Source organism: Merops nubicus, unplaced genomic scaffold, assembly GCF_000691845.1.
Source record: "Merops nubicus isolate BGI_N331 unplaced genomic scaffold, ASM69184v1 scaffold2005, whole genome shotgun sequence".
Taxonomy (NCBI): domain Eukaryota; kingdom Metazoa; phylum Chordata; class Aves; order Coraciiformes; family Meropidae; genus Merops; species Merops nubicus.
In genome coordinates this window covers 21791-49747 of record NW_008607539.1, presented here as the reverse complement: position 1 = coordinate 49747, position 27957 = coordinate 21791, and the positions used below count along the sequence as shown (strand labels likewise).

Here is a 27957-nt window from a genome sequence, read left to right as displayed (position 1 = left end):
TTACAATTTGACTGATAGGCCCCACTGCTATTGCTGAAATAAGGCATAGTTGTGGGTGCCTAGTTTCTGCCACAGAATTGGAAATCAAGGCAGACACAGTAGTCTCCTGAACTGAGGTTCATGAACTACTGACATGAGGACATCTGTTAATCTCCTTGTTGGCAAAGGTTGGGCTGATTTGGTGTTTGTGGCATCAAGACATGCACAACCTCAGCATTTACTGAAAAATACAAAGCTGTCATCTGATGAGGTTCCCTTCTCCCCACACTTTAATATAGCCTCTTCTGTAGCACTCAGCTGCCACGTATCAGCTCTCTGGACAAGGCCAGCAGCTCTTACACTTCTGGAGTGGAGTACTCTGGAGATCTCATGCGCGTCCCTTCCTTCAGCCGTCGGCAGAAGTCCTCGTCTATCTGCACCCCAGGGTATGGAGAGGCACCTGGTGGGAGAAGGAAGGAGGAGGCTCAGGAGTGGCACAATCCTCATTTCTCACTCCAGTGAATTAAACACATATCAACGATTTCTCTGAGCCCTTGAGATTACCTGGAGCCTGACAAGGAAAGCAGCTGGAACAAAGGGGTTGCAATCACTTACTGTGACGTATTTTGTTTGGAAACCTGTTACAGGCTCATTCTGTCTCTTTAGAGATTTCAATCATGCTGTCTCCTCTGCATTTGTGTACAGCCAGGGCCACTCCCATGTACAACATGGCAGAAGAGAGATAAATTTTATTAGTTTGGGGCTTTAAATGACCTCTTAGTCAGTGGTAGAAAACTTCCAGCTTGTTTAATAGGTTACATACAATTTTTCAAACTGAGGCTGCCAGTCTCCTGCAGTAAGTGGATACATGTGAAGCAAGTCAGTCCTGCTCATCATCCTTAGACTCTCTGGCCTCACTGGCCTCTGTGAGTAAGTGCAGAGAAAGCTGTAGGCCTCTGACTCCTGCAGAAGGCTGTGAGAACCTTGCAGTTCAGCCTCTGCTGTGGAACTTGCCTCCTGGGGCAGCAGCTTAGTACTGTATATGTGTTATGTGGTCCTACAAGTAAAATTTCCTTGAAAAATGACCTTCCAAATTCTTAGCCTTGTTTTCTTTTCTGAGTGTGCATTCAGTGCTGCTTATTTTCAGGGCCACTCAGTTGTTAGTGTGAGATCTGGGAGGGCAGTTCATGGCAACTACAATGGCTTTGAGAGGCAGGCTTCTGTAGAGGCACTGGTAGTATTATGTAACCTGGACAAAAGTTGGCCCAGCAGGCATCAGAATGAAGGAGTGAGGCTTATTTCACTCTCCTGTACAACTGGTTATGCTCAGAGCAGCAACTAGCAGAAATATATGTGTGCACTGAACGTGCTCCTCAACTAATGAGCAAGTGGAGGCTTTTCAGAGGTTGTGGTCTCATCTGCCCTTTACAATGCACCCTAAATAAGGGGAAGAAATACATAATTGAAATAGTGCTCGGGCTTCTGAGTAATCCAGACCCCACAGGTAAAACTGAAAAGATGTCTGTGCTGAAGTTTGGAAGGCTTTTCTGTGGGTAGACCTAAATGATCTGTAGGTGTTCCTCCCTTCCCTCTCAGCAAAGGCTTCCTGTGCAGGGCGACCCTTCTTTCAGGTCTGGGCATCCTAGAGGCTGGGTGGTGAATGTAGAAATAATTTAATCAAGTCTTAGCATGGGGGCTGAAGGGGATCTGGATCTGTATCCAGCCCTCGAGGAATCTCTATGTGATGTACTGTCTGTACTATTCCTGCCTGTTTCCTGCAATTTTTCCCCCCCATTTGGAACCACCATTGTGTGCTGTGCACTTGGGGGCACAACGAGCACAGCAGAAAGCTTTTGGATGAAAGCAGTGAAGAGGGTGACAAAACATGGCTGTTGCCAGGGGTATTCTACTCTAGGAATCTCTCTGCTCGGTCTCAAAACTAGGCACTGGGCAGCAAAGATCCTGGCAGCTTCCTAAGAGCACATCTCAAAACAGCAGCTAGGCTCCGATGACATTCCAAGCTCAGGGACACTCAGTGACAGCAAAGCTGAATTCCCTTGATGTGCAGTTATCAGATCACAGGATTAAGAGTGTTTCCTGGAATTATGTAGATTAGAAATAGTGAGTAGTGTAATTTCTGCTTTATATCTTGATTTTCCTTCCTAGTTTTGTCTTTGGCTTGTCGTTATGATCATAGAACCATAGAATGGTTTGGGTGGAAGGGACCTTTCAATCTCATCTCATCCAACCCCTGCAGGGAGCAGGGACATCTGCAGCTAGAGCAGGGTGCTCAGAGCTCCATCCAACCTCCCCTGGGATGGTTCCAGGGATGGGGCAGCAACCACCTCTCTGGGCAGCCTGTTCATAACCTGGTACTTACATGTTCAGCTTGAGTGGCACCAGCCTTTAGCCAAAGCTCATAAAAGCAAGGAACTCTTCCTTTTCCACCTCCACTCACCAGTGTGCTTCATCTGGACTAGGCACTAAGCCTAAGAACTTGGATTTGGGCTGCTAAAACAGCTCAGGGGGCTGAAACACATGGTGTAAGGTCTACACATGATGTTTTCCTTAGGGGAAATCTCTTCCAAAATGCTCAAAGATGTGGCATGCATTGGTTATGGTATCACTCTTTTGATCTTGCTTTTCTTTTAGTAGGATAATAAGATGCTGATGTTACACCACCAGGCACGGCTTGTTTACATAATTATCTCTGATTGCTTTTTGAACAGTGCACATTTAAATTCCATTCTGTAATGTGCCATGGAAGTGATTTCAAGATGTATTAAACATTGTGGCCATTACCTGACAGGAGGTGTGCTCACCCTGTTTAAATAATGCAAAGCTCAATGCAGACTCAGCCCCAGATGAAAATTAACATTCTCTCAAGCCCTGATTTCCTTGTTTTTCCCCAAAATGGGTCTAGTCTGGCAGCCCTTCTGGAGGGAGCCTATCAGGCTTCATTCACTTTCTGACCTTGAAAGGACCCATGTCCAAACTAAACTGTACATTTTACTGATCAGTATTTTTTTTCCTTTTTTTAAGAGGGTGCTAAATCTGTAGGACCCAGTAAAATCAGCACTTGTAAATGGGAGCCCAAACGTGCCCTGTAGCAACGACAAATAATTTCCATCCTCTGGCTTTCAACGATCTGTAAAACTTTTATGTAAGAGAGTTCAATCAGTGACACAAATCCTTAATTAAATATTTATGGTGTGAGCTGCAGAGGCGAGTCGTGCCAAACCACAGACATGCCTGGATGGTCTGCATGAAAAACCCTCTGAGAGAAAATGACTGCTTTGGAATCTGTGCCACCCAGTGAAGAAAGCAGCTTGTGATCTACGTCAGCACGAGGGCACAGGCTGCTCCACGGATGGCAGCCCTTGGAGCCATTTAGGAGATTCCTCTGGATTCAGAAGAGGACAGTCTATTGTTCCAAGTAAGCACCTTCATTAAGGAAAGAGGCTATCTAAAATGAAAAGAAAACTGATAAACTATTTTAAAAAAATAGTTAAAAATGGAGATGAGTTTCGGCGACTAGATCTTAATTTTTATTAGTCTTCAGTATTAAAGGCCAAGTGACTCACATCTCTTAGACTCTGTCAGGACCTTTGAGAGTGATATAACAGTTTGCCTTCTGCAGTGGTCCTTGCCATTCCTCACCATTCAGTTCCTGTGGTTCCTTGGAGATGCCCAAGGAGGGACTGTCCCCTCTGAGTGTGTCTCTGCATGCTAATGCTGATAATCTGTTAGAACTGGGGCATTTTTTTTTGGAGCACCAAAATAACAAAACTCTAAATAAATAGGACTGAAATCTAGAGAAAGCAACAACTGCCACTTGTGTTAACCATTTGAGTGTGAACTGTCTGTATTGCATGCTGGTATCAACTAAAGAAAGGCCCAAATCAAAGGCTTGGATTGGAACCACGTTGTGATCTTTGCAGCCAGCCCTAAATAAAGATTAGGACAGAAACAGTTCCTGCCTTTGCATCCTGATCTGGACTTGGCATCTTGAGCCCGATCATTAATTTCAACTGATCCATGAACCAAAGATAGCAGGAGATTACAGAGTTGGCTTTAAAATTCAGCAGCTTAAGTTGACAACCTTTCTTGTTTTCTTTTGTCTGCGAATGCTGATTAAAAAGCCAGAGCTGACATTCCTCAATTCCTTCAGGAAAACAAGACTTGCCACTCTGCAAGGAGGAATTGAGAGTGGCCAAGGCCAACTGTCAGACTGCTTGTCTCAATTGCAGGGCTTTATCTGCTGGACACTAGCCAGATCTCAGTGAGGCTGAGATTTCTAACAGCCTCCTAAGATGGGATCTATAGTATGTAAAGCACACCATGACTATTCTCTCAAAAATGCTGTGGCTTGCAAATGATATGACCAGAAGGGTATAAATTCTACCTGTTTGCTGCCAAAATGACTCCTGCAGAGCCTAGCACTGGTTCTCCTATCAACCTGTGGCAGCTGCTGCCAGTACAGTTCTCTTACTTCAAAAATCTTACTTGGATTTTGGGGGGAAGATCGAGGTGGGATAAAATATCACGTAGGCAAACTCCCTTGTGTTCCATGGGCTTCCACTGGCAACACCTGACCTCTGTGTCAACAGGAGCATATCTGCTGCAACTTTGAGCTGTGTAGTTTCCTCCTTAGAGGAAAATAGTTCAACAGGGAAACTTTTTCATTGCTCTCCAAGCAATGTCTGACTCCTGAGCAGCAGGGGCTTAGTGTTATCTCTGTGCTTTCTTGGTTTCAGATATTACAAATGCTAATCCAGGGGTTTGGATTTCATTTTGTTCCCCACACCCCAATATTCACTGTTTCCCTGGACTTGGTCAGGTGTTGCTCTCATTGATTTCAGTCCAGTGTCTTTATTTTACACCTGATCTGCACCATGCATTTGTATGAACTGACACAGAAACATGGCACCACCTTTTGTTAAAAGCTTTTCTTAGCAATAGAATCTTAGGGGGAGAAAAAAGTTTTAAACCATTCTTACCTAGAGAAAATATTTCCCATAGCAGCACTCCAAAAGACCAGACATCACTCTGCGTTGTGTAAATTTTGTCAAAAATAGCTTCTGGAGCCATCCATTTGAGTGGAAGTCTTGCCTGAGAAGGCAAAAAAAAACACAACACGTGTCCAGAACTGCTGGTGCTGATCTACCCAAGCCCCAGGGGAATCAAAACTTGAGATCAGCATCTCTTCCACTTACATCTCCCTTCCGTACATAGTCAGGGTCTTTATAAATATCCCTGGCTAGCCCAAAGTCACAGATCTTCACCACGTTGTTCTCTGAAAGGAGGATGTTCCTTGCTGCCAGGTCCCGGTGAATGCACTGGGAAGGAAGGAGGAGAAGCCAGGTCAGAGGTCTGTCTGGACAAGGAGCCCCTGCTAGAGCTGAAAGCATGAGACCTCCTCTGGAGATGGAGTAATAAAGAGATGAACTTGTGTTGTGAGCAGGTTAGAGAGGGAAAATGGGTGTGGCAATCTGCTGCAAGTGCACTGTGAAAAGAGAAAATAACTTGGGGAACAAGCCAAGTATTACAGGCAGGTTTTGGTTTTTCTGTGTGAAAGAACTTTCTCAGTTGTGATGGGCTGAAGGGAGTGCCATGTTCCAGTCAATTGTTCTGCAGGAAATCTGGGAGAGGGCACAAAGCAGCTGCAGCTCCCTTTGCAAAGGCAGCCCCATGAGTGGGGTGAGCCTGGGGTGACTCTGCTCGTCCTCTAGGGTGTGGGGCACCCTGTGTGGCCAGAGCTTTGTGCACACCTTGGGGGGTGTGTTACATTCAATTCAGTTAAAAAGCAGGCATGCTACACACTGCAAACATACTATTTTTTTGTATCCCAAAAAGGAGGCAACTTTGCAGAAAGTCTCCAACACTGCTGACAAGCTAAATAAATAGCTGTGTACTCCCTCTTCATTTTTCAGTAGTGTTTCTGTGGACCATACTAGATCTTTTTCTATGAGAAGCCTTCTCTGCATTTATTTATGAGACAGTTCCCCAAATTGTCTCACAGTCTGTGTTCACTCCTTCTGCCTAAACTCTCACGTTACAGGTGCCAGTCCTCGTAGCCAAGAACATGATGGATATTCCCTCACAGCTCCTTCAGACCTCTCATTGTTTAACCACCAGAGCTAATGTGATCTCCAACCCTTTCATGTAAGACCAAACAGCAAATTACTGAGGCTCAGAAGTGTATTTGGATTTCTTCCTCTCAGATGCTGAGTGTTGTGTGAAACAAGCTCAGCCCTGACAGTTTTATGAGCTCACTTTTCGGGAGGCGAGGAACTCCATGCCCTTTGCCACTTGGAAGCTGTAGCAAATCAGATCCTCCAGAGTCAGGGGCCTCTTGTACAGATCCTCAGCATCTAGGAGAGATCACAGACATGGTCAAACACTGCAGCAGCAAACTTTTTTTTTGGCAGTGATGCCTCTTGCATGCTGATGACTGCATCTGAGGGTTGTTACATGAGTGCTCTGCTAGGATCACTGGTTTAGAAATCACTGACCTAGAGGCAGATCAGGTGGTTGAAAAGTTGCATGCAGTGTTAGTCAGGTAATTTTTCTGTGGGGAAAACAACATCTGGGGATGAAAGTGAGGGCAGCTCTAGTGAGTGAGGGATCAGACTGAGGACAGACTGGCCCCACAAATCTTCTGGTCAAATATTGCTGTTGCTCCTCACACACAACAGGAGCAGCTTTTCCCTGCATGCCTTATTGCAGATCTCTCCTTGTGAGAAAGCTGGAGTGGGGCACGGGCCAGAGAAAGAACTTGTGGTGTCAGGGATGAGTCAAGCTGTGCAAGGGCTCCTGAAGTGTGTGACTGCACACGTGGCATTAGCCAAGGAACAGAAGTCTTTACAAGAAAAGATCTGGGATTAGGCAGGTTTCTTTTACCTTCTTCATCATCTTCTGAATCACTGTAGCTCTTGTCTTCAATAAATCCTGAGCTGGCAGAGCTCCCTGTGCTGGCTACGCTCTCAAGGCGCCTCTTGATCAGTTCGGTCAAGTCACTGTTGGACTCATCCAGACTTTTCTCTGCTTGGTCAGAGCTTTCCTGGGACTAGAAATGGCATAAAAGGGATTTTTAGCTTTGGAGGATGCAACGCCTGGGGATTCAAAATGTGTCACAGGATGGCATATGGAGAACGTGTCCTCTGAAGATGAGCTCAAAGCATGTTTGGACATGATGTTCCCTGAATAGCAGAAGTAATAAAGCCTGGTCCCCTATTTATTAGTACAGAACCTACTTATCAATGCAGAATCTCTGATTCTATCACCTTCCATTTTACTGATAGCAATATTCCACCATTAAAGTTAGCTGGAGGCTGGCCAGGTGAGACTGGTGGGTGAGCAGAGAGACACTCTCATTCTGGACCTCTTGCTTCTGTAGGAGCCCATGCCCAAAACCACTCTTCAAGGTATGCACACAGTGTGCACTGGAAAGCAGCTGTCTCACCCTGGCCTGGGGAGTGAGACAGAACCAGTCCCTGCAGCTCATGAAAACAATGGTGAGAAAAGAAATCTTGAGTGCCTGTACCAGGAAAATCTCCTCGTCTTACACAAAGTACCTTATGTACTTTTGTGCCTGTACACAATAGCAATAATAATAATAACAGAATCATCTGGGAATATCGTCTTGGAGATATTATTTTCTCTTTTTTTTTCCCCTGGTTTCTGGCAGGGCTGAGGTGCTGAGCCCTTGTGATGCTGTGTTGTCACAGTGAGGAGCTTGTCCCATCCTCCCCCCATCGCCCAGCTCTGGGCTCCTGCGTCTTCCCCGGATCCCAGCCAGGTCTGTGCTGACAGGAATGTCTGTGTGGATGCAGCCAGCCCAGCCCACGTGAGCTTTAACCCAGACCATGCTCGTGATGCAGTTCACTGGCACAGGCAGATTTCTAGGCTGGCACAGGGGAGGGAGGACACAGGGGATGGGAGTGAGCAGATGGTGCAAGGGCGAGATGCTTTCGGTAGCTGGGCCTAGAAACAAAACTCCCCAAACTGGGCTCGTATTTTGGGAGGCTTCACCTCCTCCTGCTTCAGTTAATTACCAAACTACCATTTTTTCACAACCTGGTATTTGTGGTCAGTGGTCATTAATTCCCTGCCTTGTGGCTATGAGAAGCTTGTCAGGTTTTTTACCTTGTAGGCAATGAAATCTCCTCGTTTTCCTCTCAGATAATTGGACAGATTTCCATATTTGCAATATTCTACTATGACCATTAAAGGACCTGAAAAGACAATGAAAGTCAAATGAGTTTTGAAGCACTGCAAAGCACTTAATACTAATTTATCCTCACAAACCCTCTTTAAGATAAGTGCATGCTGCCATTGCTGTGGTACATGAGGGAATGAGGAGACAAGGAGGTGCTGCTCCAGAAGCACAGTCAGGAGTGGACATGGACAGCAGGGATTGCAGTATGGATTCTTAGTTTTCCCTATTAAATGAAAACAGTTGGTATTTATGCCTTATTTATAAACAAAGGAAAACTCAGAGTGCTGCATAAGAATGTACAGCCCCATCTGCTGTTAAGGTTGGTTTATTCTCTGCACAGATCCATGGTGTGGAGCAGGCACCATCCTGCTCTGTTGCCTTCACAGTTGTGTGCTCTGAGTGGAGCTGATGCCACTAGAGGCAAGAAGAGTACACAGGATCACAGGCAGATCTACACCAAAAGTTACAATAATCCAAAGTTTTTGAAGCCTGGGAAGTCCTATCAGTTTCTCCCTTTCTTATTTCTGTGCAAACTACTGTAGAGTTCAGTGCAATTGCTGTTTTTATACAATTATGAATGTTTTTAAGATCTGCTTGAGAGTGCTTTTATATTTCAGTGTGAGCTATGAGGGGAAAGCTGCATTCTCTGCCTTTAGCATAATCACTGCTTTTTGTAATCACCAAAGGTAAGATAGGGTGAAATTGTGGGACTAGAATGCATAGAAACATGTACTATTCCCACTCTAAAGCAACCACACTTCCATGTCCAGAAGCCTGTTTCTGCCTAGAAGGTCCAAAGCTCAGTTTCCTGAGCTCTGATGGAAAGGTGCTGGGAGCTGCCCCATGGCAGGGGTGTTGGAAGTGGATGATCTTTAAGCTCCCTTCCAGCCCAACCCATTCCGTGGTTCAGGAAGGAGCCTCTAAGCAGCACTTGGGGCTCTTGAAGACTTCCAAGTTCCTAGTGACTACAGCTGCAAGATGTTCAGCTCCAGAGCACAGCAGACCAGTAAATGCAAACCCATGACTGGCCCCAAATCAGAGCTGTCTGTGGCTCTCCTGGCCACACCAGCACTGCTCGTTTGGGCTTAAAGGCAGCAGTGCTGGCATCTGGAGTGCACAAGAGATCTCTGGGGACCTTGTGCTGAGAACCTAAAGTCCAGTGTCCCTCATGGATGCCCTGAGGAAATGCAGATTCCAATACAGCTTTAAAGCTCCAGTTAGTGATTTATTCATGGCTTTGAAATGTTTCCTAGACGTGGCCTCTCCATATTTTATTTCTATGTAAAGCATACACTATGCATTAGTTCTAACTGCTTAACATCACTCAGCCAAGGTGTTAACATTTGTTATTTGTTAAATTGTTAAAATAATATATGTGCATACTTAATATCAGTCTTCATCAGGAATACTGTTAGCTGGTTACATAAAACCTAGCAAGGAAGGGGAAAGTGCTGTATTCTGCACTGGCTATTTAACAGGAGCTGCTGGCTGCTCCTTGAGGACCTGGGAGTACCTTGCTGGAGAGGAGATTTCTTCCCTGGCATCCTCCCAGACCTGTCTCACTGAGATGTTCATTTTTCCCTCCATGACTGGGTGATATACCAGGAGGGGTGTAAAAGCTGTGGAGAAGTGGTGCTGAAGGATGTGGTTTAGTGGTGACCTGGCAGTGTTGGGGTAATGGTTGGACTCCATGATCTTAAAGATCTCTTCCAATCCAAATGAGTGGATGATTCTAACTACATGTTCTGTGGGGAGGTGGTGGCTTCAGAGTCTTCCAAGGACAATACATGTGTGCACCATGTCTCTTGCTCTTTCCCCTTTGTTTATTTTGCTCTAGTTTCTTTGTCCTCAGCTCTCCTAAATCTGTCCTTCAGGGATTGTTTTAAAGTTCATTGTGAGCAGTAAAGAGGCATCTCTGAGAGTTGCTACCCTGCAATTAAATCAGAATATAGGAACAGATAAGGATGCTTTGTCTGGCAGCACGGGAAGGGATGTTTTAGTGACAAAGGTCTAAGATTTATGGAGTCCTTTGTTTGAGTCTGCACTTTGCAGCAGGTTTTTTGTATGCTGTACAGCCAGTTGTGCCAGCTCAGCCCCTTGAAGCCCAGGCTGGTGCTCCATGCAGCTTTGGTCTGCCTCAGGCTTCCTGTATGCTGCACAAAAAAAGATGAGAGTGAAGTGCCTGGGAAAGGAGGAGGCCTCAAGCAGCTAAGTGCTCAGCCTGGTGCATCCTCCTGATAAGGCAGAGGAGAAGAGGGAGAAGAACCTCTGAAATGATGAGTAGTGCCTGTGTGGAGGAATTGGGCATCTAATTGCAGCTAAGGATCCTGCCTCCCTTCAGCCCATAATCCCCTTGGAGAACGAGCTACAGAGGGCAGGGAAAAAGGGAAGAGAGAATCTGGGAGAAGACATCCAGAAAGCAGTGATGAGGTGTGGCCATACTCTGCAGCAGCAGCAGCTCTCCTAGGAGCAGAGAGGTAGAAATTTTTGTGCTTGCATTGACTGCGTGCACGTGAGACTGAGACTCTACCAGAGATCCATCCAAACACCAAAGTGCTTCCCTCACTGCTCCTTATTTACTGAGGACTTCTCACCTCCAGCTTTGGTGCAGGCTCCCAGCAGGTTGACAACATTCAGGTGATGTCCTATATGGATGAGGATCTTGAGTTCAGACATTAAAGCCTTGCATTCGTTATTAGTGGCACATTCTGCTTAAGATAAACAGGAAAAATATCATCTTTACACAACAGGATATTTTTGACAGGACACAGCAAGATCCTGTTTATACTTGGAAACAAAACCCACCCAGGTTACTTGCAGTATCTTTGCTTTTCAGACCCTTACACAGATAATAATTCATCCGTTTCATTGTCTGTTGACCTTTATGAAGTGGGATAACACTTTATCTTTTGGGTGACTCTTCCTTTCTCTAGCAAGGGTTATGGAGGGTTACTGGTCTGTAGGAGAACCCTGCCCCCAAATCCTCCATTGCAAGGACTAATTTTAGCAAGCTTAGCAAAGTAACAACCAGCCCCTTTGAGCAACATCCCTCTGTAATGTTGGTGTGGAGTTTAGTAGTGCTTCTTTAGGGTAGCCCAAAATATATTCTTCCACAGTAGTGAGTGACCCTCCACTGCAGGAGATGGAGGAATCCAACACATCTGCAAGCTGGGTGAAGGTCCTGGAGAACGTCCAGCATTGCTACATCAGCCCTGTGAGATCTCAGCCACCCAGGAAAGGCAGTTTCCAGCTAAGCAGGGCGGGCTGTGTTTGGGTGTGAGCCAGGAACTTCACACCTCCAGTGCCTTTTGCCACTAAAGCTGAGGAGGGCTCTCAGACCAGAAGGTTGTTCAGAGGCTGGCTTGTTTCCTCTGCCTTCTTTCCCACCTTTTGTGGTGTATTTTGACAAAAGGGGCTGTGTCCTCTTGCCTCTGGTTTTGCCTTTGTATCGTGTAAAATTTAAATACAAAGAAACAGCTTCATAACAGATACTTAGTGTGCCACAAGTAACCTCTGTAGCTGTTTTTAGAATTCTCCAGAAACAAATCTTTCACCAAATGGTGCCATAAAGAAGGAGCTATTCCAAGCCCAAGATCTCTTCACTCAGCAGGGGTGTGCACATGGGTGGTGTTACTCCTGATGTACCCTGGCACGAACACATGCCTGGCAAAACCTAAACAGAACAGCCTCAGGAGTGCTTCAGAGAGTCTTGCACATTAAGGTTTAGCCTTCGACCCAGAAGTGATACCAGCCTGCTTCATGGGAATGACAGATAATGCCAGAATTACTGAAATGCAGACATCTCCAGAGCCTTGGGGCTTTTTTTCCTGAATGGATTGACTCACGCTAGAAAATCTTCTTTATTCAGGGAAGTGATGAATTATGGGCATGTTAGTTGGGAAGGGACATGTTAGAGCAAGAGGCTGCTGCCTCTGCTGGGGGAGGAAGGTGTAAAATGATGGAGGAACTGTCAAATAGCTTGCTGAATATGTGCAGGCTTGGGAGAGCTGACGTGAGGATCAGCTGGGAAGCACAGGCTGGAAGTGAACGGAAGCCCAGAGCTATCTGGGGCAGCAAGTTTTGGATGGAGAAGGGAGTGTGTCTGAATGAGGGGCTTCTAGGATATTTCAGGGATCCAGAGATGGGCATGGAACAGAAGAAACAACAGGAGGAGGGAGGATGATCTGAAGATGTACTGAGAAGAGAGACCAGATTCAGAGGAGATCCAGACAGGTGATAAACTGATGTTTGTGACATTTCAGAGAGATGGGGATTAGTGGAGCACCCAGAGAGGCAGCCAGTGACAGAGTACTGTGATGGAAGCTGTGGAACCATGGCACCAGAGGGGTTAACACCATCATGCAGCAGCAATGCAGAGCAGTGTGGGCTCTGGAAAGCCATCCAGTGAGCGTGGATTGGGGCTTTGAAGAAGTCCAAAGTGAGCAGTTCAACCCTGCAGCCCAAGCAGTGAGTGTACTGGCTGATGCATTTATTCCTGAGCCGTCTGCAGAGGCTTTGTATGTAAATAGAGTCTGAAGGGGGGTCAGAGTTCCCCCTTCTCCCACCCCCCAATGGTAAAAGCTTTCCTTAATTTCAGTAATTGCAAGCAAGTTGTCTCTAATTCACTCCCTTGGCATGGCTTTTTTTTTCAACCCCTTGAACCGTTCTGCATCTGGAAGGGCTGTGATGGAAGGCTCAGATCCAATTTCAGACTATCTAATGTAATTACACTCTGTAATCTGTTTCCCTCCTAACCCCCCCAGCCCTGGAAGCTGCTGTTTTCCTCCTGGAGGAATAGGAGACTTCATCAGCAGCGCAGCACGGAGCCCGCTTCTCATTTCCTACACGTTAGCAGCCACTGTGGAATGACTAATTGCTCCCAGATGACAAACCCCCTCCCTTCTGAACACAATGAACTTGGGCCTGGTTTGGAGCTGAGAACTGGAAAGCTTGTTGCCCACGGGTTCCCTGTGAGAGCCTCAGAGGGGGATGTACCTTTGAGCATTTTTACGGCAACTGTTTTGCAGGTTGAAGATTTATCAATGCCAAAAGCAGACGCCTCCACCACCTTCCCAAAAGCACCATGACCCAGTGTTTTACCTAGAGGAGCAAGAGTGAGAGTGAGCCAAAGGGGACTTTACAGTCTGCATCAGATAAGAGGGAAAGGTGCATTCTCAGCTAGGCAGGGAACACGAGACTCCAGTGCCCAGGCACCACGTCGCCGTGGACCGACAGTCAGCAGCAGCCTGTATCACATCTTTGCAGCCTATGGATATAAATGGAATGATTTATACCCATGTGGCTGTAATGCAATACAGTGGGTGATAGAACAGAGGAGAATAAACCCAGCTGCATCCAGCTGAAGGCGAGGCTGAATGCATCTGTGTGGCTTAAAGGTAAAAACCTTACGTGTGGTTGTCCTGAAACCCAGAAAAGTCAGAGTTTGGGATAAACATAGGATTGTTTATTATCTCTTATGAATCACAGTCGTGGAGGTAGCCAGCCAAGGCACTCAGGCAGTCAGAACCTTTTAACCCTTCAGATATTGGCATTTGTTTGATATAAAAGCTATACTAAATGGAATCGAAGATGATAATCTGTCTTTATTTTCCCTTGCATTTGAATTTTCATGCCTGTGTACCTGGTGTGCTCTGAGGGCTCTGACCCACAATGCAGCAGAGGACACTGGCTATCATGGTCTCTCTTTTTAGTTCTGCTCATTTGGCCCTGTTTCCTACCATCATCTCATTTTTTTTTGTTATTTTGTCTGCATTCCTCCTTCTTCCAGCTCAAGCACCACAAGCACACACAAATACAGATCTATTCCCTGCACTCAGTGCACACAGATGTTAGTTTCTCTACACAAACCCAACCTGCTTTTTACATTTTCTTGCTCCATCATCCAGCCAGCTGAGCTTTTGAATGAAAATTGGTTCATTTTTCCACGATAGCTCTTTACAACTCAATGCCAAGTTAAAATGATTGATAAGGAATCGATTATTTGATAGATGTCTTCAAAATAAAATCCACTGAAGGATGTCACCTTTCAGACTGACTCCTCTCTGGGTGTGAAACTGTACTTTTGGCAGGGACAATACCTGAAGGAATCTTTCTTCCCTGTCAAGAGTTTGGCTTCACTTGTCCAAGAAACAAAAGGAGGTCGTAGCTCTTTTGAGGGAGCCAACACCTTTGCTTTCCTTCCCCAAACCCTTGTTTAAGGGCCAGATAAGGATGATCCTGAATTCTGTGACTCACTGCTGATTCTCCCCGAGGATTTTAGTACACAGGCACGAAGTGATAAGCTCTTTCTTGGGCTACACAGCAGAGCCCCTGAGGCTGAGGAGTGTTAGAAATCATCACTCTGTGATACCCAAAGCACTCACCCAGGCGCAGCCTGTCCCGGGGGAACTCCCATTTACTGCTGTCGTAGGGAAGCCGGTCACACTGCTCGTCGAGAGGCATTTCCTCTGGATCCATTATAATGGACAGGTATCCTGTCTTAATATCTGTGGCATCAGGCTGAAAAAAAGGGTGTGGAGAAATTATTCACAGTGTTTACCCTGAAATCCTGACGGGAGAGAGCTGTCGTCTGCAAGAGTGAGTGCTGGCTGAGGAGCTCCCTGCATTCCAGACTTCAGAACCATGAACACATCCCTTCAGATTCCTGCCTGGTTTTTATTTTTTATAGCTGAGAAATCAATGTTTATGTATTTCTGCCACTCATAGGTGTTGGGAGGAGTCACAAATGAATGCTGCTAAGCACTCTGAGGACACAAAATCTATCGCTGCCTTCTACCTGTGTCTGCTGAAGGAAATCAGTGTTTTTCCAGGGGAACTCCCCCAGTTGTGCTTCCACTCTGGTGTTTTCACAGTGTTTTGTTTTGCAGGCTCGATTCTCCATAGTTATCCACTTCATGGCTATTGCTTATTACAGTTTAAAATCGATTGAAAGCTGGTGAAACCTGCTGCTGCTGATGTTGCTGAGTGAGAAATTGTGGCTTGGTGGGGCCTGCGAGCAGACTTGCACAGGTATAAAGTGTAACAGGAAATTCACTGTTGTCCACAACCCCAACAGACTGAGGTCAAGGAGGGAAACATGGATTTAATCACGGTATTTTCAATAGGAAGGGTAATTTTACTCAGGTATTGGGGATCAGCACTGGGACTGTAGTTTGGTGAGCTTCAGAGCAGAGAGCTGTGGTCGCCTTTCTGTTTGCTGTAGGTTTTAGGAAAAACAGACCTAAATTCCTTGGAATACTGAAACAACTTTTTTTGAGTCACAAATGGGGGTGAAATACCAGCAAGACTTTGAGACAAATTAAGCTGCATGGTTTGAGCTCATGTCTACAGCTAACAACTTGGGATCTTTCTTAAAACAGGGCCCCTTTTAGTGCCTGTGTTTCAGAGAAACCTCACTGGACAAGTGCAGAAATCAAACCCCTATTTTAGGGGATTTAGGATTTTTTTTTCAGTTTCCTAATCTTGCAAGCCAGTTGGACTCATAAAGAGAGAGGAGTCTGATTTTATGGTAGCATGGAAGTAGGTAGAAATCTCACAAGTACAAATATCTTGAGATGTCAAAAGACTATCAGCAGAAATCTTGGACTGACACTTTATAGGGACACTTTGCACAGTTTTTCTGCCATCTATCCCACACATTCAGCCCTAAACTCTGATGCTACACCTAAACTGGGCCCAATCCCAGCCCCTTTGTGCAACGTGGGAGCTCTCTTACTTTTCTCAGTTTCCGAATGAAGAGGGTCAGGAGCAGCCAGAAGAGGGTAGCAGCTAGGCCAGTGCAGACCAAAATGATGACTTCAATGTTGGACTTCTCCTCAGAACCTGTGGGTTAAATGTACAGTCAGATTTTAAACGTAGCCAAAGCCTATGACTGAACAAGAGTCCTCCTTGGTCCAACACAATCTGCTTGGCTTGGACCTCACCTTGTATTTTAATGAAGGCTGATGTGCTGTCCTGGCCCATGTCGTTGGAGGCCTTGCATTCATAGAGACCTTCATCATCCTTCTTCACTCGCTCGATCACCAGGGTGTTATTTTCCATGGAAATTCCTGTTGTAAGGGATTTTGGTTAATGCTATCACAACAACCTACCTGCCTACAAATGCTTTTAGGAGACAGGGAACTGAAAGTCAGCTCCCACCCACGCAGGCCTTGTACACACTGTTCTGAGGAGGTGTTTTAACACCATGCTCCTCATTGTGGTCTGGCAACAACCTTTCCCTGATGTTCTTCTCCTCAATAGCTGTGCAAATTGCTTGGGGATCATTTAACCAACAGCAAGTGTGGCTGTTTGTTTATTGTCAGCAGACAGAGCCTGAGAAAACTTCTGTGGAAGTCAGTGAAGTGATGGGTTTTCTGGTAGCAATGAGATACACTGGGGAAAAAAAAGAGAACTCAGCAAAATTATTGGAGAAAGCCAATGTCTTGGGGGCTGTGGGAAGTGACAGGAGTTGTAGCACGTGGAACATGGAAATCTTGTTGTGCACATCCCTAGAAAAATCACTGTGTGGAGCCACCCTGGACTGACAGGCAGCAGGGGCTAGAGGTGGAGTGGGAAGAGGGAGGTTGCCTAGATATGACCTACAAGAGGCTTTTCTACATTAAATTTTTCTGATCAGTTTTCCACATCTGATTTGTGGCACAAAAGGGAGAACTCATCTGGGATGAGGGATGCATCTGGGGCAGAAATAGGGAAACAGGTCAGGCTTTGAATCCAAAAGGGAAGGACATTTTGAGTTTCTGGGTGTTCTGCCTGTGAGTCTGTTGTTGTTAACAAGAGTACTGCACGTAACTTGCCACAGACTGTGCTGAAATATTTACCCTGAGGTGTTTCTTCCAAATATTTTATTTATGTTTCCATTGGTTGGATGAGTTACATGCTTGTCCCTCTAGAATTATTTATAAAATTTCAGTAGCAATAAAGAGTTTCTCTCAGAACAGTCTGATCTGAATTATGGATGATCCCAGATTTCCTACCTAGTCCAAGATGCAAAATTAAAGTCACAGGACCAGCTACTGCCATGGGATTTTCTGTGATTTATAGGAGATGTCAGGTCAGAGAGCTGAGAAGCTCTCAGGTGCTCAGGTGCTCTGGTGCTCTGGACCAGCTGAGCTGAGAGCACGATCTCATCACTGTGCTGTGGGAGGTGAAGGAGGGATGTGTCATCTGCTGTAGCATGGCCTGGACCCCACTGTTGGGTGACTGCCACAGCATGCTGCAGCATCAGCCTCCACAGCTCCTGGCAGGAGGCTGGAGCCAGGAGGGGTTGGGCTCTTCTCCCAAGGAACAAGAGATGGGCCAAGAGAAAACAGCCTCAAGTTGCCCCAGGGGAGGTTGAGGTTGTCCCTGAGGAACAATTTCTTGCCCTGGAGGGTTGCCCAGGGCTGTGCCAGGCTGCCCAGGGCAGGGGTGGAGTCCCCACCCCTGGAGGGGTTCCCAAGCCGTGGAGCTGTGGGGAGAGGGACACGGGGCAGTGGGGACCTGGCAGGGCTGGGGTAATGGATGGCCCCAATGATCTTAGAGGGCTCTTCCAACCCAAACAATCCTATGATTCTGCTCGAGCACATCTGACAGCTCAGGCCTGTCTTTCCAGACAAGCAGGTGCACTCCCTGCCCCAGTGTCTGACACAGGGCTGACCCTGCAGAGGCCCACACAAGGTGAGCTGTGTAGGCAGGCCGTGGGGTGCAGCCACTTGGCAGCTTTGACCTCCAAGCCCAAGCTGGAGACTGCCACAGTGGTCTGAGCCGTTTGGATTTGTGTCCTGAGGTCGTGTGTTCCACCCTGACTCAGCTGTGGTGGCCGTGGAGCTGTAGGTGGAGTTGTAGGTCCTATATTTGCACCCAACCTGTGCAGCCATTACCCCGTGTCACACAGGAGACCACCACCAGCAGCTTGGGAAGCAGGCAGGCTCACCTGATGCTGCTGAAATGGGGTAGCCATTCTTCCTCCAGGTGATCTGAGGGTCTGGGGTTCCACTGACTTTGCACTCCAGCACGATCTTGCCGCTGATGTTGACCTCCAGGTCTGTCAGGTTTTGTATCACATAGGGGGCTGCCTTTGCTGCAGTCACAAAGGAGAACAGTGCACTGTAAGTTTTCAGGAGGTACCTCCCTCTGCTCTGCCACCTTCTCTCCTTTGGCCTCCTGCATGGCCTCTCTAGGCCCAGGTCTGTCAGGTTTTGTATCACATAGGGGGCTGCCTTTGCTGCAGTCACAAAGGAGAACAGTGCACTGTAAGTTTACCTCCCTCTGCTCTGCCACATTCTCTCCTTTGGCCACCTGCATGGCCTCTCTAGGCTGGAAGTGGCAAAGATTTGGTAGGAGAAATCCCCCAGGAGATGATGGGAGGAGTGCGTGAGTTCACTTGGTTTATTCTCCAACTGTCTAAGCTTAGATTCAGCTTCAGCTCAAACCTCCCTGAGTTTCTCACCCTCTGAAGAAAACAGGACAGTGAGTGGGTAGAGAGAATGCAGAGTGAATACAAAAAAAGAGAGGAGGAGGCAAAGAGGAAACACATCTAAGGATTTTGTGTCCTCCATCAGGAGTGCAGTTATCTGCTTACTACAAAGCATGTTAACCTCCACTTTGTGTTCATTTCTAGAAGGTACAGGAAAGCCATGAATAAAATCACAAGCACAGCATAAAAAATATGTAAAACCTCCAATAAGGTCAGTAGCTGATGGGTGTTAGGACATCTAAAAGACCTTTTTTGTACACGGGAAGGGGGGCTGGTTTGGAGGGGCACGTTCTCCAGAAAAATTGCCTCTGTGACATGTGCCAGGGTGAGATTCCTTCCCTTCCTCCTCCCTTGAGGAAGAGGCAGGAGCTTGTGCCATTTCTTAAACTAAATCACCTCCCACAGAGGTGCTGCCTGGGTGAGCATCTCCTGGCACAGAGCAGGACAAAGTGCTTGTGGCAGCAGAGATGTCCCTCTCTGTCAGTGATGTTAAGTGGAGAAGCCAATCTGAAAATCACTAATTCAAGTTCTGAGGGACTCTTCTGCACCCTGGCTTTTGTCTGTTTATTTCCATTCTACTTCATTTGTCTGCTTTGCTTTTTTCTGCACCCGTTGGAAGATAGGTAATAAATTCCCTTTTTCCAGCAGCACTTTTGTGGCTGAGAAGGCTTAGAGCTGGTCACTCACTTTCTTCACTGTGAAGCAGAAGAAATGGCACTAATTATCAGTGAGTTTCCACTGGAAGAAGTGCCCTGGCCCTTATAGTCACAAAGCCAAAGAAGCCAGGCTTTGGGCCATGGAGTGTTCCTATTTTTATGAAAATAATATAAAAGAATTGGAGGATTTGGTAGAAGTAAGAAAATATTGTTATTCCAACGGAGTGCATCCCACTTACTCAGAATAAAAGGTACATGTCACTTGATTTTACACTTGACCAGTGACATTGGTGGTTACATCTGCTGGGTCCAAATCTGTTCAGGTATCTATCTCATCCTGGCAGCTGGAAGGGAGTGGAATCTTCTACCAAAGTCATACCCATCTAGAGTGACAGGCCCAAATGAGGATTGTGCTGTTGGTAGCATGCTGGGTGATGCCTTTTCCCCTGGGTCAACACTGAATCTGCACCCAGCATGGAGTCAGGAAGGTAAAATGCAGCTAAAATCACCTGTATGCACCAGGCAAATATTTCATACAACCCCAGCAGTGGCTGGATGAGCAAATAGATATGGCTGGGTGTCAACCAATGCCAAAAAAAAACCCGAAACCACAGCACAAAGTCGCTCTTAGGACAGTCCCTGAGAAAAGCTGAGCACCTGCTGCCTGAGAAGGTGTCCAGGGGGGCAGCAGATGCAGGACCCACCTCGGACGAGGAGCTGGGTGTGCTGCTCCAGCGTGTCCGTGCTGTTGTGCTGGTTCTGGGCTCTGCACCTGTAGAGGCCACTCTGGTCCTTGGTGACGTTGGCCATGACCAAGGTCAAGGAGATGGAGTAGTTGTCAGTCCTCCTGATGAGGGTGCCACCAAGGGCTGCCTCTGAGGAGGGGGAGGACCAGGCCAGGTGGCTGTAGATGTACTTGGAGGCCCGGCAGGTCAGCTTGACCTCATTCCCCACGATGGTTGTGACTTGGGGCTCTGTCTGCAACCCAAACGGCACATCTAGGAGGAAAGGGAAACGTGCTTCCAATTAAGTCATCCCTGAGGAGCTCTTTGGCTGCTCGTTTGCAACTGGATGGTCAAATTTCAAAGACCAGCCCTAACGAAATGAGACATATTTAATGAGAGCCTTATTTGCTTGTGAATGAAGTGTCCCAGTGCTGACCTGTGGTCATTTGGCCCTCAGCATTCTAATCATTAAGTTTTCAAGTAATGAATTGGAAGTTTATATCTAGAAGTAGCTAATGGACTAAGAGTTTAATCAAGAGAGGCTGCTATCCAGGTAGGCAAAGGGATTCCTGAGCTCTTCTCTCTGCAATCAGCACTTGGAAGAATAATTGCATAAGAATAGAGAAACCTGTTCCTGTTTTTCAGCAGTAACACTCTCTCTTCACCACTGAACAGTCTTCCCAATTCTTATTTCAACTGTGCCAATATGTTTTTTTACCTCACAGGTGCCTTGGTGGATATTCACTTGATCACTGAGTGGTTTAACTGATCTAACAGTGTGTAAATTCTTGAGGCCTTTATATGTAGCACAGAAATGATCTGAGACATGAGTCCAACCTACCCACAAAAGAATAAGCTGGGTTTTGCTCTGTTTTTAGTAACTTTTCACTCCAGAAAAAAAATAATCAATTTTCCTGAAGTGACAACCTGAATCCATTTAAGACAAGGAATTTCTTGTCCTATTTTTTAAGAAATTTTTTAAGAATCTTGGCCTTTATATGTAGCACAGAAATGATCTGAGACATGAGTCCAACCTACCCACAAAAGAATAAGCTGGGTTTTGCTCTGTTTTTAGTAACTTTTCACTCCAGAAAAAAAAAATAATAAATTTTCCTGAAGTGGCGACCTGAATCTGGTTAAGACAAGGAATTTCTTGTCTTATTTTTTAAGAAATTTTTAAAGAATCTTGTCTTATTAATTAAGGTCAGGAGTTTCAAGCAGCTGAGGGTTATGAGGAATCCCTTATAAATTTTAGCACGTGTGGTGCAGGTCCAGGACACTTTGGGAGGACTTGGTCTGGTTTATCTTCTACACACAAACACTGTTGGCAATAAATCTGATAGATTGTTGCTTTGGTACCAAGCTGTTAGTAAGATGCCTTCTCAAGCTTGGATGAAATGGATGGTACTTGGAGGAGGACAGAAGTTAAAGGGGAGCAAGTTTGCATTGCACTTGCAGTCTGACAAACTCCACATGGGGGCTGGAATTTGGCCAGGGGCTTACCCTGCAAACTCTTCCAAAAAGTCCTGCTGAAACTGGAGTTGAGCATAAACAGCAAAGGCTGTTGAAATAACCAATCTGCCTTATAATAAACCATATATTGTATAAAACACAGAGCCCTGAAGGAGCTTTCAGATATGATTGAAAGTCTCTCTTCTTCACAAGTGTTCTGGAATAGAACCAGTAAACTTTGCTTCATGGGTTTAAAAGACTGGCATCAGAAATATTTTACTAAAGATCCAAAAAGAGAAGAGACACCTCAGGCCACAGCTGTGAAAATTGTTGATTTTCTTTTCTCTCCTTTTCATGAAATTTTGGTTTACTTTGTGCAGTGTTTTGCTAGGCTCATTGCTCTCTTTCTTGCTTGGTGCTAGCCATACACTCAGGCTGACTGGTGTAAGACATCCATTCTTCACATCCAGAGTCCTGTGCTTCCAACAGCTCAAGATGATGCTTATCAAAAAGGAGAGAAAGTCTGAGGCCAGCAGAACTTCTCTAAACAAGAAGAAATAAGGTCCAGTGAAAACACTGGGCTGTGGGATGAGGAACATCTCAGCATCCCCTGAGTCTGCCAACCCAAGCCAGGGAAGACGTGCAGTTTTAACTTGCCCTTTTCTTAGTCTCTCTTCCAAGCACTTGCTAATTGCTCCTGCAGCAGTTGTAGTGCCAGGGGAGGAAATGTGGCATCTCTGGGGCTGAGGCACTGGCTGGGGTGTGGCAGTGGCAGCGTGGGCTGGAGCACCCACAGATCTCTGACATCTTCGTGCAAGCTCCCAATGAATCTGATCTATTCATTTCTAAGCCCTTAAGCCATGAGGGATGCTCAATAGTTTCACCTTGTGCTGGACTTCACCACTGCAGGGTCTTTTCTACCCACTTAACATTCTGGGAGCAGAGGGCTGGCTCATTTTTCTCATCATTTCTTCTACTGACCTTTTTTATTTAGCTTTTAAGAGTATTTTTAGCTGGAACCTGTGGTATTCTCTTCCATCTTGTTAGCCTTTCCAGAAGCTCTTCTTTCAGCTCCAATAGAATATTCATTGATTTACATTACAGTAGAAGGAAAAAAAGGGGAGGGGGGAATCTTGCTTGCTCTCTTGCTCTCTTTTCTCCTCCTACCTGGATTATCTGGGGAGTAACTGCAGCTTTGAGAGCACATTATAAGTCAGTTCATCTCTTAGACTACTTTGCTTACACAATCTTGAACCTGAGCAGTCATTAACTTCCTCTCTCTGAACAGATACAGTGTTTTATAAGACTCCTAATAAGTTGGCTTAAAAGAATGCACCATGGGGCCTTTTCTCTTTTATCAGCAGTCACCAAACATTTGTCTTTCATATTGTATTACAGTGTAGTAGCTGTGAATTTCTCTCTCCCCTGTGTGGGATTCCATGGCAAAATAGGGAAATGAGCCATTGGGGGAAGGTAAAAAGTCAGCATAAATCAAAAGAAAGTCTGGCTCCATTTGTATTTACAAGGAATTAATTGGTTTTAATTTCCTGTGCTTTGCACAATAATCTGTGTAATTCAAAACTTCTGCTCTTTCCCAAATTCCATCCCTGTGCCTGTCGGGGTGGGGGGGTTGCCAGCAGGCATGTGAGTGGAGGGAGAGTGAGGAAAAGCAAGGGTGAGCCCTGGCCTCTGAAACAGCACAGGGCTTCTCAGGAATCCTGTAAACATGTCAGGAATAAGCAAATGGAGAGTGGCAAGCCGTGGTGGAACAGCCCAGTTCATACATTGTTCTAACATCTGATAGCAGATTTTTATCTCCCGTTTGAAATATAATATTTTCTTTCTGGTAGAAATCTTTAACTCCATTTTTCAGAGGTTTTGCAATCAGATAAACCCTTGGAAAAGGGCTTTTCTTGTTATTTGTTATTCTTATCATAATTCGTTTGTATTCCAAGAACATTCAGAGATTTCATATGGGTGGGAACTCATTTTGTTGTATGTAGCACAATCATCCAGAGGCTAGAATTTGATTTACTGTGGGCCTACAGTAATATAGAGTTGCCCTTTCCAAGGTGCAGACCAGAGATTAGAAGGTAAATAATAGTTGTTCATGGCAGTGAATGCTGCCAGGAGACATCAGGTCAGCTTTTCAGTGCACGAGGAAGTCAGCCTTGAGTGTCCTTTGGGGTGGAGCTGCTGGTGGGCAACGGTGGGAAGCAGCTCTGAGCATCTGATGGCCTCTGCCCATGGCAAAAAAGTCACCTGCCTTAAATGGGAACACTGGTGTCAAAACTGGGGGAGGCAAGGGAGAGGTGTTGTTTCCACAAAGAATCAGTGAAAAGGATTTACACACACAAAAATGAAATATGGGAGTAAGAGTTAGGCCAAGGGATGGTGGGTAACCCAGCTCCTGCTTTGCTGAGGAGGTTTCTGCTGCCAGGAACAGCTTTGGGGGAGCTTCAGTGGGACACCAGTGAGGACATGTGCAGGAGGAGCACAGAGAGGCTTCAGGGCTGTCACTGAGTGATAAGATTCCTCATCACGTTGGTCGCCTTATATGGTTTGATTTCAGCGTGACCCCCAAGCCCTGCTGACCCTTCTGATTCTGCTGGCAAAGAAATGATTTAAAAATAGCCAGCAGTGCTATTTCCAGTGTCTGTGGGAGTTTTGGGGGGGTCTGTGGTGGAAGAACAACATGGCTGTGGACATGAGTCAACTGGGGTAAACAAATGTTTCAGGAATGAGTGTGGTGGTGATGGAAATTCCAGGCTGAAGGAAGGCATGGCTCCAGCAAGCAAGTGCAGCCTGGGGAACACCTGACACAGTTCTCCTCTACCATTCTCCCATGTCCTGACAAAACATTTCAAGCCTGACCTAGTGGAACAGGTTTTTGAGTGAAGAAGAGAGTTTAGCCTCTGTAGCATCGTCAGATTTCTGACCAGGGAGACATCAATTAAGCTCAATTCAGCCAAAATGTTTGAGAGCAGCTCAGGATCCAGCAGCATGTTTGCTGTAGCATCGTCAGATTTCTGACCAGGGAGACATCAATTAAGCTCAATTCAGCCAAAATGTTTGAGAGCAGCTCAGGATCCAGCAGCGTGTTTGGTAGGAGATAATGGGAGAGCAGGTCTCTAAAATCAACACGTGACTGAGTTCATTGTGGAGTCCCACAGCTATCAGCTGTTTTGCAGAGAACAGAGCACTTCCAAGTGCTATGAATATGGGCTAGACATTGTCCTAAAGGCCCACACATCACTTGGGTCCTCTCAGACTCTAACTCAGCCTCTCTCTCAGCTATTAAGTTCAATCTGCATAAAATTAATCAGCCCAGCAATGGTAAAGTGACCAGCTTTTGGACTCTTCCTGTTTGGTACCTCACAAACTGGCCTTGGACTTCCCTCCAACACTGAGACTAGAGGTGAGACTATCCTGGCAGTCACTTTTTCTCCTCTGAGTGCACCCAGTAGAAGACAATGCTTTTGTTTTTAGATCTGTGGGGCAGACCTTCCACAGCAGCCTGGCCACTAGCTGGAGTAACACGCATTACTCAGCAGAGGACCATCATGGAAAGAAACCCAGCAGCAGGTCACTCTGCTGCTATTTTGTCCCTGCAACATAACCTATTTCAGGATGGCCACATTTAGAAAGATTTCATCTATTTCTAATTCCTAAACACCACTATTTTTAAACACAGCACTTAAAAAAAGTCTGTCGTGCTCGTTCAGCATCTGTCTCCTTCCCAGAACAGCCCAGACTCACCATCTTTTCCTCACAGGCAAGAATCTGTCTTGCCAAGACCTCTTGACCTCCTGGTCTGTTTTGGTGGAAACATTTCCACCGTAACTTCTGTCAGTGATTTTGTCCACTGATTCATTTCCTTCATAATTAAAATGACATGATTACAACGTTTGTGTCTCAAAACATTGCTGGAATGATCTTCAAATAAAAAAATTTGAAATATTAGCTCCCTGTGGGGGGGAAAAAGCCTTACATAACTTTATTGCTAAAATAAAACCTAGTTGTGAAAGGTGCGTGGATGGATTTAACCCTTTGAATCTGATCTTAGCCTAGTTGCTTATTGAGTTGCTGCAGCATTGGTTTGGGTCACCAAGGATTAAAAAGTACTGTGACTATCTTGGGAACATACAGCTTTGAGGAACTCATCCAAACATAAGAGCTGGCAGAATTCAGAGCAGGAACAAACCCACATCAGACTCAGCACTTGGAAGTGGTGTAGTATAAAATGAATAACTAGTCTTCAGCCTGCCTCAGATATCTTGAGGACCTCTTATGTCTGAGCTGTAGCTCCCAAAAGTGCACCTTGAAGGGCTTTTTCCTAAGTAAATAAGAGTTAGGGCTTTAGAAAATATGTTTTGGAGGCTTCAACATGTTCCTGTCTCCATAAAGCATTGGAGTAGTACAAAAAGGTTGCAAATTGAGGTGAAATCTTTCCCCTGTGTGGCACCAGTGTCGTTATTGTTGGAGATTTTTCATATTAGCACTTCTGTGTAATAAGAATGGTAGCAATGATTAGAGAGCCCTTTTTTGGATTTGAAATGTGCTCAATTACTTTTGAGAGATGAATTTGAACAACACAGGGCACAAGAGAGGCAGAGGAGTGCTGGGCACTGCCACGAGCCAGCTTCACCCTCAGAACTTGCTTCATGGGGAAGAAACCAAGTAGTAAGAATCAGACATTCACCTTCCAGGACACTTCTGCACTTTTTGTTCTGAAAATGGTTATTTTGAGGCAAATTCTACCAGCCAACATCCACTCATCCAGAAAGTGAACACAGAAATGATTCAGTTTGTTCTGGTTAAGCATTTGAAGAAGGCTGTCCTCAGACTCTTCTCTTTTTTTAAGCTCCCATCTTTCCTACAAGCATTATGTAGGTCTTGATCTCACTACTGAAGAATTTCTGTGTTGAAAGGTTAGGCAGATATTTGTTTGGATTTGTGTTCTTTGGAGAAATAGCATGTCCACCTCCTCCCTCCTTAAAGTCCACTGGAAAGGCTAATTGCTCGGGCAGGGATCCAACATCACAACAACTCCCAGTGGTATCAGCCCTGGATTAGGGCTGGATATTGGCCTTGCTCACCTTTGCTATGTCTGCTGACTTAATTGGAGACCAACCATTCTCCTGAGTCAGGGAGAGGCTGCAGGCATTTGGAAGACAGCAGAGGACATAGCTTTGGACAGAGGTTTCATGAGGACAGCACTCACATGTCATGAGTGTTGCTCTAAGACACAGGCAGCCAGACTCAGGGCTTGCATCTGCAGCTTGAAAAGGGCAAGAGGGGCATCAGGCTTGATATCAGACATGCCAAACCCTTTGGTGCTCTGAGGCAGGAGCCAACCTTGCATGTGGTGAAGAGCTTGGGACTGGGTCACTGGGAGTGCTCTGAAAACACAACATGAAGGGATTCACAGAAGTTTTAAGGAGCACTCCCCAGTGCTGGAAAACTTTAAGGTAAATCAGACCATCAGCATCTCTTTTTTGTGCAGTGTGTGTTGTTACCTGAGACGTAGAACTCGATGCTCCTCTCGTCTGTGCCCACCTTGTTTGAAGCCAGGCAGTAGTAGACTCCTGAGGCACTGCTGTTTTCCATAGTCAGGGTGCTCACAATCTGCCAAGCAAAGGGAGAAGAAAAGGCTCTGAGTGTAGTGTAGGCTGAGCAGAGAGGCTTCAGAGTATAAATATATGTTTTATGGTACAACAGTAGTTAACAAAGGAGTTTCCAGTGCTGAGTGAAGCTCACAGACAAAGGCTTCTCTGAGGTTTTTGGTCTCTCACCTCATATCACCTCAGCCCCAGTTAATTCTCTTCCCTCCTCATTCCTAAACCTTCCCCTTCTTTTCTTCCTGTCTCCACCGTGAAAAACAGGGTTCCCCTCTGACACACTGCTGAGGTCCTTGTGTGACAAGATCAGGAAAAAGCTGAAGTGAAGGACCTGGAAGATTCACCTCAGACCCTGGAAATGAGCCCCACATCCACCTGCTTTCTTCTCTGCTTCTCAGTTATGGCTTTGGTGGGTAACAGGACCCCCCTGTTTGCATGGGAAGAGGGTCATTCATGTGGACGTGGTCTAAAGAACACTGCAGGATTTTGCTTTGCTCTGCTGTAAGGGAGGATCATGAAGGAGAAGGAAGGAACACTTCTCAGCTTCACAACACAGAGAAGGGCAGTGGATCAGTTACTCATGGGGCTGAACTCAGACACGTTCTTCAGAACTTGTGTTCCTTCAGCATCCTACACCCCTGTTTCTGTTCAGGGGCTTCTTCCTGAGGAGCTGGCCATACAGCACCCCCCTGTCTCTGTCATGATGCAACATCACAAGCTCATGGAGCAGGTTCATGGCTCTAATTATTTCTAGTAGCAAGCAAGCAGGGTCTAACCCACCAAGACAGAGATGTTCTTGCAAGATTACTTCACTTCCCCTGCAGCC

The 27957-nt window shown here is 45.9% G+C and overlaps 1 protein-coding gene across 1 annotated transcript in view; it reads right to left on the bottom strand.

Moving 5' to 3' along the window:
• Positions 1 to 335: 335 nt before the first annotated feature.
• LOC103772629 (vascular endothelial growth factor receptor kdr-like) overlaps positions 336 to 27957 on the bottom strand; it is a gene marked incomplete at its 5' end in the record, with an annotated part of 49054 nt that continues 21432 nt past the window's right edge. Inside the window, 14 exons of the mRNA XM_008939970.1 lie at positions 336 to 439; positions 4980 to 5091; positions 5196 to 5318; positions 6256 to 6353; positions 6883 to 7048; positions 8128 to 8216; positions 10795 to 10908; positions 13196 to 13300; positions 14584 to 14719; positions 15936 to 16042; positions 16144 to 16269; positions 18135 to 18281; positions 20038 to 20331; positions 27030 to 27138. Coding sequence (XP_008938218.1) covers positions 336 to 439; positions 4980 to 5091; positions 5196 to 5318; positions 6256 to 6353; positions 6883 to 7048; positions 8128 to 8216; positions 10795 to 10908; positions 13196 to 13300; positions 14584 to 14719; positions 15936 to 16042; positions 16144 to 16269; positions 18135 to 18281; positions 20038 to 20331; positions 27030 to 27138 — 1830 coding nt within the window. The remainder of the gene's footprint in view (positions 440 to 4979; positions 5092 to 5195; positions 5319 to 6255; positions 6354 to 6882; positions 7049 to 8127; positions 8217 to 10794; positions 10909 to 13195; positions 13301 to 14583; positions 14720 to 15935; positions 16043 to 16143; positions 16270 to 18134; positions 18282 to 20037; positions 20332 to 27029; positions 27139 to 27957) is intronic.